This window comes from Ambystoma mexicanum, chromosome 3p, assembly GCF_040938575.1.
Source record: "Ambystoma mexicanum isolate Mex_15411 chromosome 3p, UKY_AmexF1_1, whole genome shotgun sequence".
Lineage (NCBI taxonomy): Eukaryota > Metazoa > Chordata > Amphibia > Caudata > Ambystomatidae > Ambystoma > Ambystoma mexicanum.
This window is the reverse complement of record NC_090925.1, coordinates 1206140905-1206156127: the sequence shown is the minus strand read 5'-3', so window position 1 is coordinate 1206156127 and position 15223 is coordinate 1206140905. Positions and strand designations below refer to the sequence as shown.

Here is a 15223-nt window from a genome sequence, read left to right as displayed (position 1 = left end):
GAAGGAGGAGGGGGACATAATCACAATGTACCTTGCGCTTGTAGAAGTTTTGGTGCTCAAAAGTGTAGAGTCAGGGTGCTTTGCAGCTTCTGCAACAGAGTTCAAGATGGGTGTCAGCTGCGGGTATCAGGCGGCAGGCAGTGCGGTGAGCGAGGCTGGACAGACAGCTGCTGGCTGGCCCACACAGCGGCTCGTGGTCACAAATCATTGTCTCAGTGCTGGATGGCGGGTCTGAAGCACTGGTCGAGGTGTCTCAGATGGCGATAGCGACTGCGGCGTGACAACAGTCAGCAATGCAGTTGGATGCAGCTCGAGGGGCTCGACTGGCTCAAAAATGGCCCTTAAGGCAGACGCTGGTTGATGCTTGTCGATGCACACGTCCTAGCTTCTTCACTGGGTTTGTGTTATCCTTTAAGGCGGAGGGCCCAAAGCTGAGGAGAGAGTTGGCAGCAATGGCCATGTCCTTGGTTTGGTTCAGAGACTCTCTGGCACTTCCCACTAGGAAGCTTGCTGCAGAGCCTAGCAGGACATGATGTGTGCTGTCTGGGTACCAGTTCTGGAGCTTCTGGAGAGTCCTCTGGATTCAGTATCTCCCTCTGTTCCCTGGGAGATGTCAAGGGGAGGGTTCTTGCTTCCCTCTTTGGAAATCATGGCCTTCCTTCACTGGTGGAAGCTGTAAGGCAGACTGTACCTTAAGCCAGGGTCTAAATTAGTTCATCTTGTTACTCTTTGGAAATTCTTCATATGATCTGCCCAAAGGGGCCACAGTGATTGGTGTAGGCTAAGTTTGTGTCCACACCAACAGTCTCCTGCATGCACATGGTCATAATTAGAGTGCTTTGCAACAGAAAAGGTAAAGGGGTAAAAACATGTACTACTAAGTCCCACCCATCTTCCTGTCTGTTGTCGATCAAAGGGTCTCTCTAGTTAATGGGGCACTCAGTGGTTCCTACTTAAAGCGTCAGGTCTCCCTTGAAGCTGTGCAGAGAACAGACTTTCTGTCTCTTGCAAACCACATTTTCGTATCTTCTGAATGGGGTCCTACTGCAGGGGTTGCCTACTGTAAACACATAGTCCCAGACATGACAGGTCACAGGTCACTGCCCTTGATATTGAGAGGGGGGACCTGGCTTCAGTTTGACACAGTGCATATCAAAGGTTATTGGGGTTCCCTGTCTCCTTTGTTAAACCTCTGCAGCCAGGCCCCACATGGGGCCTGGCTGCCCCATGTGGGGCCATATTAGTATGTTAATTATATTAATTGCTGCCACCATCTACAGACGGTAAACAAACGGACAGAGTGGATCCATGGAGCCTTTGATAGTTACTTAGGCTGGCCATGGTAGGAGGAAGGTGTTGGCCCTCCCCCTTCTGAGATGCATCATGTACTCCACCTGTCAGATCCCAACTACATATGACCGGGAGGACTGCACCTGTAGGCTGTGGCCATCCAGAGTACACAGGTCTATGTGTATGTTGTGCAGTAAGAATAGGAAAATCTGTGCAGATTAGCCCCACACATTTTCCAGAGGTTGATCTACCATCATTCAATTTCACTTAAAATTTCTAAAAAGCCCAGCTGAGCGCACACCCATTGTGCGGATGGTCACATTGCTCACAGGGCACCCTATTGAAATGCCACATTTTTGTTTTGCTGCCTGGGGCATTGCAGCCTCTAAGGCCGGCCCTGGTTGGTTGCCACCTGTAATAAATGGGAATAGTCTCAAATGGTGCTGCATTGTGTGTAGCTTTTGGATCAGTTTGCCCTTGCTGTATCCAGAAGCGGAATTACCAGCTGAAACAGTTTTACAAAGTTTTACAAATCCCAGTATGTATTGGATATAAGCAGTGCTTTAATTGGGATACTAAATTGAGGGGAGGCTCTCATTAGGGGGCGTGGCCTAAGTAGGTGGGTACTTAGGCCATGCCCCTAAAAAGAGCTCCACCTCTCCCAAGGAGGAGAGTTCGGGGGTGGACTGGTATAAGCAGGGGAGCTGGGGCGCACTGGCATCATTACCTTTGGTGCCCCCAGCCTACAAAAGAAGGGGCTGGATGCACCAAAAGTGTGACACCCATGCGGCGCAGCTGTCAGACACAGCAGGCAACCCTTTCATTCAAGAAGATGTGTGGTTAAAAACCATGGGCTCCTCTTTGACTGAAAGACCTGTCTGCTGTTGATGACTCTTGACTCAGAAACAGTGGGAGGGCTGGAAGGCCCAGCTCACCTATTGTTTCTGAGTAAAGCATCATCACGCTGCATGAAAGCCCATTAACCACACAGAGAAAGGAGAATGGCAAAGGGGAACTGAAAGGAGGAGGCCGTGACGAAAATGGATGGAGGAGAGGAGGGATAAAGAAAGGGAGAATTTGAAAGAGTAGGGTGGGCGTAGAGGGGAAGAGGTGGAATCTGGGGAAAGAGCGGGAGAGGAGTAAGACTTTTTGCCTTCATGATAAGATGTTATTTACTGTTGTCTGCCTACGTCCAGCTGTGCCGAACCACCTGCAGAGAAATCAAAGGTGGACTAACACGAGTCAGGACCAGTAGAATGCTGAATTCCAGGGAAAAGGCTGTCCTGCTATTGGTGTTTACCACCCATATGAGTGTGAGATGGCAAGGGCTCATCCAGTATGTTGCTATTAGTTTTGTGTTCTTGTATAGTGCTCTTCGACTGTACGATGTGGTTTCTAGGTGATGTTTTTAAGGGTAACAGCTGAATTGAGAAAGAGAGCAATCCAATGTCGCACACCATTCACTCACACCATTCACTCACACCATTCACTGGTGATAACAGATCCTTAATGCTTGTGAAATTAGGTTTTTAGAAGTTTTGGAAGTTGGTTTTCATTCGACAGAGGTAGAAGTGGTAAACTGCCCCAGAGCTTAGGGATCCTCGAGTGCTGGGAAAGGCTGCCATCTTGAGACGGCCGTCCCTGGCATGGATCTAGGCCTACCTGGAAAGATCTGCAAGATGGCAGCAATATGGCACCCTGGGGTAACTCTCAATGCCACCGTCTTCAACTTGATAGCACAGAAAATGTTGTGCTTGAAAGCTCTACACTCTGTGAGATCTTTTGCCTGCTGTGCAATCTAATCCCATGCGCCTGATGTAGCTTTCCAGCCAGAGAAGTGAAACCGACGAGCTGGTTGGATGGAGAATGTGAGTGAGTCGAAGCATTGTAGGTGGGCGTGTCTGTAGTCAGTGCAGCATCAGAGCGTTCCCAATTAGCGCCCAGAGAATCTTCACTGGTCAATCAGCTGCAAATGAATGCATGCTTTATGTACAGATCTAAGCCTGTGACTCAATTCCCACCCCTTCTCTCTGTTGGCCTGATCCCTGAACGCCCCATCTCCTTATTCCCCACTGTATCTACAGATCCAAGCCTGTGATTCAATTCCCGCCCCTTCTCTCTGTTGGCCTGGTCCCTGAACACCCAGTCTCCTTATTCCCCACTGTATCTACAGATCCAAGCCCGTGATTCCATTCCCACCCCTTCTCACTGTTAGCCTGGTCCCTCAACACCCAGTCACCTTATTCCCCACTGTATCTACAGATCCAAGCCCATGATTCCATTCCCACCCCTTCTCACTGTTAGCCTGGTCCCTCAACACCCAGTCACCTTATTCCCCACTGTATCTACAGATCCAAGCCTGTGATTCAATTCCCACCCCTTCTCACGGTTAGCCTGGTCTCCGAACACCCAGTCTCCTTATTCCCCACTGTATGTACAGATCCAAGCCTGTGATTCAATTCCCACCCCTTCTCTCTGTTGACCGGTCCCTGAACACCCAGTCACCTTATTCCCCACTTTTTCCACCCCACTACACCATCTACCCATCTACAGCGTTTCACTCACCTCCTACTCCAGCATCCTCTGCCAAGTCCTTCTACTGGCCATGGAAATGGAAGAGGGGCACTGATCAGAGCACCAAGTTTTATTTCCAAGGCAGCCATATTTTTTTGATTTGTTGTGCTGTTGGCATCTCGGGGAGGGGGAAGGGAGAGGGAATTAGGCAGTGCCCCGGGCGTTCCTAATAAAGTAAATGTTGCCCTCGGAACGCAAAATATAATGCTTAAAATACACAAAAAATCTGCGCTCCATCGGGCAAGGCAGCGCATGAATTAGAATCGGTCAAACTAACTTTCCATCTGCACCACTGAGTGCTCCGTGTTGGGCTCCCTCTGATGTGATTAATAAAACATAAACGAATTCCATTACTTTTAACATTTAGACCTGGTCTGCTGCTATTCCGCCTTTAAACTATATAATTTGTAAACACAGGCTTAGAGCCCACCTGGCTTCAATCATACATTGGGAAGTAATGCGTCCATCTTGGAATGAGCGGCTGAGATGCTAACTCAATCAAGCTTTGCTTCTTTATTTCTAAATCCCTTAAAATAACTCAACATTCAGAAAGCTTAGCAGCATTAGCGGTAGTACTAGACAAGTAGCCAATCATCTACCGGTTCCCTGGCTTCCTCCCAGGCAAAACCAGCATGCAACAGTGGTGGCAGTGTACTGTTGCCTTGTCATAATAATATGGCAGCCAGTTAATCAAGATGGCGTCTCTATAATGCAGAAGGGTCTCTGGTATTCTCCCTCTGCAAGATCAGTGGGAAAAATAAATGCAATGGATTTCTGCCAATGCTTCTTAAATGGCTTTGTTGATCGTTGTTGAGGGTTTGTTTTAATGTTGGGTAGTTCTGGCAATGTGTCCTGTGTGCTTTCACCAGATGTTCGCGTGAGGGAGGGCCAAGAACTCACCAAGAGCGAATGCGGTACCCAGTGCGGGACGTTTCAACAGAACTCTGTAAATACCCTTTGGTTACTGCACCCATAGCATCAACCATTCCTGCATTCTGCCTGAATTCTAGAGGTTCAACAGATTACTCGTTTTGCAGGGGTGCTCCAAAATGTGGAGCCCTTTCCCCATTTCCCTTTTGGAAGCCGCCACATATCCAGTTTCCTGGTAGAGCAAGTTGTTGATTGCTTTGTGTTTTAATGTCTACATTATTGTGTATGTGGTATTGATCGAGTAATTGTATATTGTCTTTATTGCTAGCATTGATATTACCAAATAAAGCTGCTTCTTGTTGTCTGTTAACATTGGAGCGCCTTGAAGTTGGTTTGGTGCCAGTACTGTGACCCGGTGTCAGCCAGCAGCAAAGCCATTCCTGGAAAAATATTATCTGCTCTCCGTAGCACACCACTTAGGAGTGCCTGCCATGGTAGACATCCTGGGGTCCAGGGGTAATCCGTTTCTTGAGAAATACTCTGCTGTTGTGTGCTGTGTTGCTTTGTACCTAATGGCCAAGTGCACACAGCACAAGAACAGGTTCCCACCATAAGTGAAGGAATCGAGCCGCGTCTCACTGTGCCGTTCCCTCCATCTCTTGCACACCACAGCCCCTTGCCTTGGACTTCCTGCTACTTTTCTCTTGTGACTGTCCCAGGCTGTCCATCCTGCTGTCCCCTGGTCTAATAACTGTTTCTTTCCCACAGGGCCCGAGGGGACCCCCAGGTCTAAAGGTAGGTCCCGGCTCTCCTCCTTTGATGTCGTTCTCCAAGTAATTCTATATGCTCTGAAGATGCCGTGGTTCAGCGCTTCCTTGCATGCAACCTCGATGCCGTGGTTTAGCCCTTCCTTGCAGGTAACCTTGAGGCCGTGGTTTAGCACGTCCTTGCATGTAACCTTGATGCTGTGGTTTAGCTGTTCTTTGCATGTAACCTTGATGCCGTGGTTTAGCCCTTCCTTGCATGCATCCTCGATGCCATGGTTTAGCCCTTCCTTGCATGCAACCTTGATGCCGTGGTTTAGCCCTTCCTTGTATGTAACCTTGAGGTCGTGGTTTAGCCCTTCCTTGCAGGTAACCTTGAGCCCGTGGTTTAGCCCTTCCTTGCATGTAACCTTGAAGTCGTGGTTTAGCCCTTCTTTGCATGTAACCTTGAGGCTTTGGTTTAGTCCTTCCTTGCATGTAACCTCGAGGCCGTGGTTCAGCCCTTCCTTGCATGTAACCTTGATTCCGTGGTTTAGCCCTTCCTTGCATGTAACCTTGAGGTCGTGGTTTAGCCGTTCCTTTCAGGTAACCTTGAGGCCGTGGTTTAGCCCTTCATTGCATGTAACCTTGATACCGAAGTTTAGCCCTTCCTTGCATGTAACCTTGATGCCATGGTTTAGCCCTTCCTTGCATGTAACCTTGAGGTCGTGGTTTAGCCTTTCCTTTCAGGTAACCTTGAGGCCATGGTTTAGTCCTTCATTGCATGTAACCTTGATACCGAAGTTTAGCCCTTCCTTCCATGTAACCTTGATGCCATGGTTTAGCCTTTCCTTGCATGTAACCTTGAGGTCGTGGTTTAGCCGTTCCTTTCAGGTAACCTTGAGGCCGTGGTTTAGCCCTTCATTGCATGTAACCTTGATACCGAAGTTTACCCCTTCCTTGCATGTAACCTTGACGCCGTGGTTTAGCCCTTCTTTGCATGTAACCTTGAGGCTTTGGTTTAGCCCTTCCTTGCATGTAACCTTGAGGCTTTGGTTTAGCCCTTCCTTGCATGTAACCTTGAGGCCGTAGGTCAGCCCTTCCTTGCATGTAACCTTGATGCCGTGGTTTAGCCCTTCATTGCATGTAACCTTGATACCGAAGTTTAGCCCTTCCTTGCATGTAACCTTGATTCCATGGTTTAGCCCTTCCTTGCATGTAACCTTGAGGTCGTGGTTTAGCAGTTCCTTTCAGGTAACCTTGAGGCCGTGGTTTAGCCCTTCATTGCATGTAACCTTGATACCGAAGTTTAGCCCTTCCTTGCATGTAACCATGACACTGTGGTTTAGCCCTTCCTTGCACGTAACCTTGAGGCCGTGGTTTAGCCCTTCATTGCATGTAACCTTGATACCGAAGTTTAGCCCTTCCTTGCATGTAACCTTGACGCTGTGGTTTAGCCCTTCTTTGCATGTAACCTTGAGGCTTTGGTTTAGCCCTTCCTTGCATGTAACCTTGAGGTTGTGGTTTAGCAGTTCCTTTCAGGTAACCTTGAGGCCGTGGTTTAGCCCTTCATTGCATGTAACCTTGATACCGAAGTTTAGCCCTTCCTTGCATGTAACCATGACACTGTGGTTTAGCCCTTCCTTGCACGTAACCTTGAGGCCGTGGTTTAGCCCTTCATTGCATGTAACTTTGAGGCCGTAGTTCAGCCCTTCCTTGCATGTAACCTTGATGCCGTGGTTTAGCCCTTCATTGCATGTAACCTTGATACCGAAGTTTAGCCCTTCCTTGCATGTAACCTTGACGCTGTGGTTTAGCCCTACCTTGCACGTAACCTTGAGGCCATGGTGAAGCCCTTCCTTGCATGTAACCTTTAGTTTCTGTAATAAGTGCTAGCTAAAAGGACCCAAGATAATCAGTCCTTAATTGTATGATGTTGTGTGTTTGTTGATTAGTCTTGTTTTGGCGAGCGAGTATGGCCTTCCTATACATGTTGACCTCTCTTTGCAGTGGTGTGACTTTTGTGTCTGTCTCAGTATGAAAATATTGTGTTTATTGCCGCGATGTTACGTCTTCTGCTCTTTTTAATAAGCCGTTTCTTGGGAAAGGCCTTGTGGTTCTCCGCTGTGTCTCATGTGTCCACTTTCTTTTTTTAAGGGCGAGCCTGGTAATTTAGGAAAGACGGTAAGCTTTGAAGTTTATGTTGTTGTTTTTTTCCATTGTCTGTCTTCCATAAAATAGAATTGCTGCTGAAGGGACATTTGATACTTGTTTATTTGCTAAAAACAGAGCTTCGCCTAAATATGTACTGGGGTGCAAAGTGCTCCCGCATGGCGAACTTGGCATCCTTTCACCCGCTTGCGTGCACAGCATCATCTGGCATTTGTTTGGCACTTTGTGGAGAGCTCTGCCTTTAATGTATACCTTGGCATGAAGTTGCTGGAGCAATTTCTTGGGTTGACTTCCTGCTTTCACATGGACGTCCACCCATCTACTGGGTGGAAAGAAGCAGGCCAATCACAAAATTCTACTTGAACTCGTGTGTACCCGCCCTGGTCCTTATTGCGACCGCGCGGCATGGTGGTGTCCCGAATAGTACAATCCGCTCCGGTTTCCATGAGGTCCACAATGACTGTGAGCAGGAACCATGCACATAAAGACATTCAGAGACCATTATTAGCAATTATTGGCACAGGTTATTTTGGCAGTGGCATTTGACTATTCGGCGTAAAGCGTTCCCTAGATTGTTGTGCCAAGTAAAAGCCTTGTCAAGTTTTAGCCCTTATGATTTCTGCAAGTACAGTCCAGTGCGGAGATGAAAGAATATCTCAAGGGTCACCCCCAATTTTATCCAAAGAAAGGACACCTACTCCAAATGGGGTGTATAGTACTATATCAAGAACATAGAGTAGGATGCCACGCCCTCATATGCCTCAAAAAACAAAGAAACACCTATGTCTGCACCATTACTGTATATAGGACAATAAATCGGTGGCATACTCTAAACCAGGAAAACCCAACCATTCAATTGCATAATAATACTTATACAAATCTCTCCAAGCGCATACAAAGAAAAAGTCACATATTTTAATGATTTTATTAACATGAATACAAATTAAAATCATTAGGTTTTATTAATACATACAAATAGACTGTGCAAAGTTGCAAAGCAATGTTGATGTGCAAAAATTGCAATAAAGTGCTAGAAAACCTACCACGAAGTGCAAATTGCATAACATTGATTGGTATATGCACAACAGTATTTCAATGGACTCTATGGGAGTGTAGTACTATGGTGTCCTATTCTTAACAAAGTATAATGACTTTATTTTAAACATGGTCCCTAACTGATCACATGTGTAACTATCAAAGTATTAACACTCTACCCAAACACAGGCAAATAATAACTGATTATGGTACTACATCATCCAGGGGGAATTTGAACCACCTTCCAGGATGGCATGGAAGATGTCACACATTGAATGTCGATGTTAAGGTGTCGATACTGCATGTTTCGGCCAAATTAAGACAGAATGCATTAATCCATAGTGTTTCTTTTGAAAAAACAGAGGGCCTTCATCAGGATGTGAACCAACTTGAAAAACATCAATTCATGCTCATATAAACAGATCATTTTTCTGTTCCAAAATCATTTCTGTGAAAATAAATACATTTAAAGATATGTGTAAAAGATCTAAAAAAACAAACCGGTTTGAGTATTCACTTATAATTTTGAGTAGCCACTTATCAAAGCAGACTGACCTTAATTGGTGTTTCACTTGGCCATGGGTCAACTTCAAATGCGGAATAATAATCTTGAAATCCGCCTTCCACACATTTTCTGTTTTGTCTACCAAATTTCTTATCACACCACTGTATAACTCAAAACAGTGACACTATTGCAAATAATTCCTTTTCTTTTGAGAACTATCCTGAACTCCTTATTTTATTGTACTTCCAAACAAAAAAGCCCATATCTATTTCAGAGATTCTAAGACAGGAAGGAGACTGTCTCACGTATGAATAAGAATGTACTGATTAAGCCTTCACATACTAACCTATAGATGAGAGTGGATGCGCCTGTCCATGTTTTGGAATTCTTTTTTTCCTTTTCACTGGCCTTACATTTTCCGTGATCGTGTCATACTTTCAAGGCAAATGCCTGTAAAAAGATTGTATGGCACCATTAATGATCCCATATTACACCAGCAGCATTAAGACCCAATTAACGGGTTTGTTTCCCCATCGATATACATGCTAAGCCTCCTCCTCATACGACAATTTCTATAAGTTAGGGCAACATTCAAACTTACTGTGCCTCTAAAACCCATGTACCTGGGAAACTCTGGACACAATAGTCAGCTTGGAAACAAAAACAGACCTCCTCTGGCAGTAAACGTGTCAATTTTACAAACATTTGCCCTGTTAGGAAATCTTGCGTGTTTTCTGTACCCTCGCTAATCCCTTGATAGGTGCCTGTTGACAGCGGCGGCCATCTTGATATAGAATCTCACCAATGCAAAGTATATGAACTACCCATTTATGGGGACCTCCAAATAGGAGAATGATAGGGCTATTGGCCCCAATACATTTCTGATGATGTCTTCCTTCATAATAAATTGGTCAATTATAATTAGATGTTTTTTCGAATTTTTCGGATATTTAGATTTTTTCATGCGCACTACAAAGTTGCCTACTTCTAAACATTGAATTACGCCAGTCAAGCAGTTTGTCAATTCCACTATCCAAAAACGTAAAGTAATTTCCAATACTTGAAGGTCATGTATCGAAACATCGAAGAAAATGGCTATCCCTCCAAGACATGAGAGCTGAATTTCACCATCAATAATCTTAAAAAGTGCATACAAGACCATTATCTGATAGCTCAGCACTACGCCGAAAGAAAAGGTTGGGGACAATGTTGCCCATTGGCATCAGATTGCTACCACTGAGTGCAACGTCCCGATAAATGGACAGGAAAAGGAGGCAACTGCCCCCCTCTTTCCCATTATTTATGAATATCTGACACACTTCCTATCACGGCCTCTTGCACTCCAGATGTTGTTGCTCCCAGTCCAGTACCTCTTTCCAGTGCGGAGATGAGACTGCGAAATCCGTACAGTAGTTGCATCAATTCTCTTCATCTGGAAGGTATTTTGACCAGGAGACGTGTTGAATACATTTTTAGAGGGGGGCTTGGTATTATCGGGGAGGACAGGGAGATGCTGCTTTGTGGGAGACTGATGTGCGTAGATGCCCCGGCCATCAAGCATGCTGTCCTGGCATGATGCCTGCATGTAATCTACCTACTTCTCAGTATCAGGACTTTCAATGGGCCTCTAGTCGGTTGGATGCCAGAGTTAAGCCACCAGTGTAGAGAAACCAGCTCCATCCAGTACACAAAGCCATCTCGTATCGCCGGTTGTGGTGCTCCTGTACATGTGCAGTGTCGGACTCCTAAGGGGCACTGCAGTCATCGAGTCTGCATCCCAGGGTGGGGCCTGTTCTTTGTGAGCCTCCAGGTAAGGAGTCTCTAATGTACCACTCTCAAGATATTGGGGACAAAAACTCCCATGACCTTTCACCATTCTCTATGCTAGCTAGGGCTGGTGGGAGTTTAGGTCTAAAACATCTGGAGAGCCACAGGTTGAAGACCCCTGCTCTAGGGTCACATGCCTTGGGGTCAGAAAAGGAATCAGGTGGCTTCAGGGGGTCAAAGTGTGCAAAAAAGTGGAACTATGTTCTCCTTTGTCCCCCACCCTACACCGACCCCCCATACCTAACCTAATCAAATGAATGACCTTTCCTAAGCATTGAATAAGCAATCTAGCAGTTTACAAAATGGTTAATTTAAACATTTACCAAGTTCTACCCAGGCACGTGTAGGGCACATAAATAAATACATTAGACAATGATTGTAAGCTGATTTGAAAATGTCAAGCAAATGCTTCAAGATGTTAACTGATGTTTTTAGCAAGTGCTATGCAAACAAACTATATAATGTCTATATAACTATATAATGTCTTATATAGTCTTATAAATAAGACTATATAATGTTACTATTTAATAACTATTTCAGTAACTGTTAAATGCTAATGAATAAAGTCAGTCCACATTTTATATGAATTTTACTTAACACTTACCACCGGTTGAGAACAGTTATTTCAACATTTCACCTGCTTGATTAGGGCTTGGGAAATGTTAAGCAAGCACGTCTCTTTGTGTAGTGCACCCCTACGCTTCCTACCCCCAGAGTGCAAACCCCATACTTGAGGTTGAGTCTTTCCTCCACCCCACGCCCACAACTCTGTGACTGTACTACCAAGACCGAAGGCAACAAGCACCACACCCCTTGCAGCCCTACACACACACACACACACACACACACACACACACACACACACACACACACACACACACACACACACACACACACACACACACACACACACACACACACACACACACACACACACACACACACACACACACACACACACACACACACACACACACACACACACACACACACACACACACACACACACACACACACACACACACACACACACACACACACACACACACACACACACACACACACACACACACACACACACACACACACACACACACACACACACACACACACACACACACACACACACACACACACACCCCCCCCCCACCCCCCCCCCACCTCCCCCCCCTGCAGCAGTTTCACGCTAATCGTTCTTAAATGCAGAAGACAAACGCTGATCAATGCGAATGCACGGCTCTGTGTATCAGTTCAGAAGTGGGCTGCTTGTCTCAAGCAAGCTATTGGGATAAACAGAAGCAAACCAGCGCCTGCAAGACAGATGGATAAGATGTGACATTCGAGCATTCCCAGTAGGGCCAAGTTCCAATCCCAGTAGATGTGGGGTGGGGGCCAACAAAGGAGTCCTTCGCCTGCCATCCAGGAAGGCTGCTACAGGTGACAAAATGTGAGGGGGCGATGGTAGAGTTTTCCAAAAAGTTGATGAACTTTGTACCCTTCAGTACACCCTACAAATTCAAAAAGTGGGTGAATTGGGGTTGATGTGCCCAGAACTAATTTCGAGTAGTATATGCTTGATAGTAGGCCCGCCTCTATTTTTCTTTGTTTTTCATTGCCATGTTCCCTCCCTGTTGCCCTGTGGGCGCTTTGAAACACAATTCACTTGATGTACAAGCACCTTAAAAATGCACAGTCAAATAAATAAATAAATAGTGAAAGATTGTCCTTAATGGACTTCATGAAGCCTTGTATATTTTGGTGTCGGTGTCTTTGATCCCCCCTGCACAGGACTCGCGCATACTGCTGCTACACAACAGTCTAGTGGCAAACACGCCCCTGTTTGTGATCCTTCCTACATAACCTTTGCAAGTGCATGCATTTAATGTGGGTGGGGATTGCTTGACGGTGCAGGGGGTGCTCGACCTGCTCAGCGAGTGTTGCCTAGAGTCACCGGCCTTACAACCTACAGGTTGCCCATGACTGTGGATTGATTCAGGGAATTTGATTATGAATGCTATGGTCACCTTTACTAAATGGAATCTATCCTACTTGCCTCATCAGGGTGAAGAGGGCACTCCAGGGCTGCCCGGACCTGCAGGACCGAAGGTATTTGCACCGCCCGCGCCAGCGTATCTAATTGAAATGCCGTTGTGTACATTGTTGGCAGGTGGAACAGGGGGTTTTGGTCTTTGCACCATTGTAACATCTGACAGGTGGCAGTAGTGTGTGCCTCTGCTGCTAGGATGGATGGAGGCGTGTTTGAGTTGCCACTCCTGCGCTCGTGCACGTGCCAGATACTTTGCTCTTTGCACAGATAAGGGTGAAACACGGGCTTCCAGCTTTGGGTCTATGGTAGGAGGCCAGTGTAGGCATAGACTTTGCCAGAAACGTGTAGATCACTGGTAGTTTTTAGTAGATGAATGTCTGCATTTACTGCACACATTCCAGCAGGAACAACACTGGAACAGTAATACTATTGGGGGTGCGGGGACAGCTGAGCACGTGATGTTGGAACATCTCTATTTCCCCCCCTTCTGGTTTGGCAACTCTGAGATGTCTTGCAAGATCCTAAACTGGTCAAGGTTTGTGAAGTGGCCACAGGGCAACTGCCCGTGAACCTCTTGGCTTGCAAGTCTGCTTTCTCAGTGGACGAACAAAGGGATGTGAGACCAATGGCTCTGTTCACAAAGGCCCACTGAACCCTCACCATCCCACGGCCCACACCGCGTGAGCAAAAATACATAAAGCGAAGTCTACGGAACGGCTGTGTCCTCATTAGACCCAGACCTTCTGGAGATACCTCGGACGTAAACTCCTCCCACCCACCTCGACCCCCTCACTCCAAGAGGTTGGCAATGGAGACGGGCACCTTGCAGTCTACGCTGAAAGACTCCCGAACCACCTTCCATTCCACCGGTGATCACACCTTGCCCTTTTTCTTCAAGTTCTCTCGCCACCCATCAAAAGGGCTGGTGCCCTCCTCCTTGGCAGGTCAGCATTCTTCTGCCCTAGAAGGTCCTCAGAGCCGCTGCTTTATGTACTACCCTCGCACTCGCTCTTGTCAACTTCAAAGCACCCATCCACATGTCTGCTCGATATGAGTAGCTAGTAAGGACGTGGCCAACCCTACCTAACTTTGCTTTGGCTAAAATGCACATGTGCATTCCAAAAGTTTCTCACAAATTTCCCATACATGGACTTTGGTCCCCCGAGGGCGTTACCCCTACAGCGCATTGGACGATACCAATGGTGAAAGGCACTTTACAAATGGCAAATGATGATGATTTTCACAGTGTGTTATTATATAGGTCTGCTTGCAACTGAGATACAAACAGAATAATCATTAGATTGAGCTGGTCTGTTATTACAGCCGCCTGTCACCTCATTGCTGCATTCCCTTCTGATTCTGCACTTGATTTTATTAAACTGCACCTACGCAGAAAATAAATCTGGGAGGATTGCGGTGGAGTAGTATCGGGATAGTGTACTGTCACCCACTCCTCACACACCTTTCAGTCCACCATGCGTGACACCCGACACAGATGAGACACCTTGCAGGCTGAGACCAAGGCATGCCCGAAACAAGAGCTGTGCTGCGTGGCCATGGATGAGCGCTGTGCAACAGCAGTAAAATCCACCACCGCTCAGAAGATCACGCACATAGGCAAACACGCAACCCAACACCATACACACAAATCCAGCATGCGTGTTGGTGCACGTGCAGGGGAAAACCTCTATGCTAAGATTCAATTATCGTCTTGAATAAAAGGCCATCATTGACTTTCAGGATGGTTTAGCTATTTCAACATTATTACAGAGAAAGAAATATTTGTTTAAAAAAAAAGGTGGCAGACTTGTCGATGGTCACTGGAGCAGGTTAAATAGCAGAATACACCATGAGGTTCTAGGATGTTTTCTGTGAAGGGTCAATAGCCCCTTGCTGCTGCCCTGGGCGGCACCATCCCCTGGCTATGGAGGGCTTAAGCCATGTCACTTTGAGGCAGAAGTCACCTTTCTGTTGTAATGCCCAATTTGGGCACCGACAGCAAAGGGTCCGACGTCAAGATCCTGTCAAATTTCTCACCTCGGAGAGAGGTATATTTACTTAAAGTGTAAAGTACAATCATTAACATGACAGCAAACGGACAGTGGCAGAGGACAAAAGCCTACCGTGGCAATGCCAGTCCTCACCCTATGATGAAGCTGG

At 46.4% G+C, this 15223-nt stretch overlaps 1 protein-coding gene across 1 annotated transcript in view; it reads left to right on the top strand.

Moving 5' to 3' along the window:
- COL23A1 (collagen type XXIII alpha 1 chain) overlaps positions 1 to 15223 on the top strand; it is a 395547-nt gene that overhangs the window by 239480 nt on the left and 140844 nt on the right. Inside the window, exons 8-10 of the mRNA XM_069652640.1 lie at positions 5503 to 5529; positions 7635 to 7661; positions 13078 to 13122. Of these exons, the coding sequence (XP_069508741.1) occupies positions 5503 to 5529; positions 7635 to 7661; positions 13078 to 13122 (99 nt within the window). The remainder of the gene's footprint in view (positions 1 to 5502; positions 5530 to 7634; positions 7662 to 13077; positions 13123 to 15223) is intronic.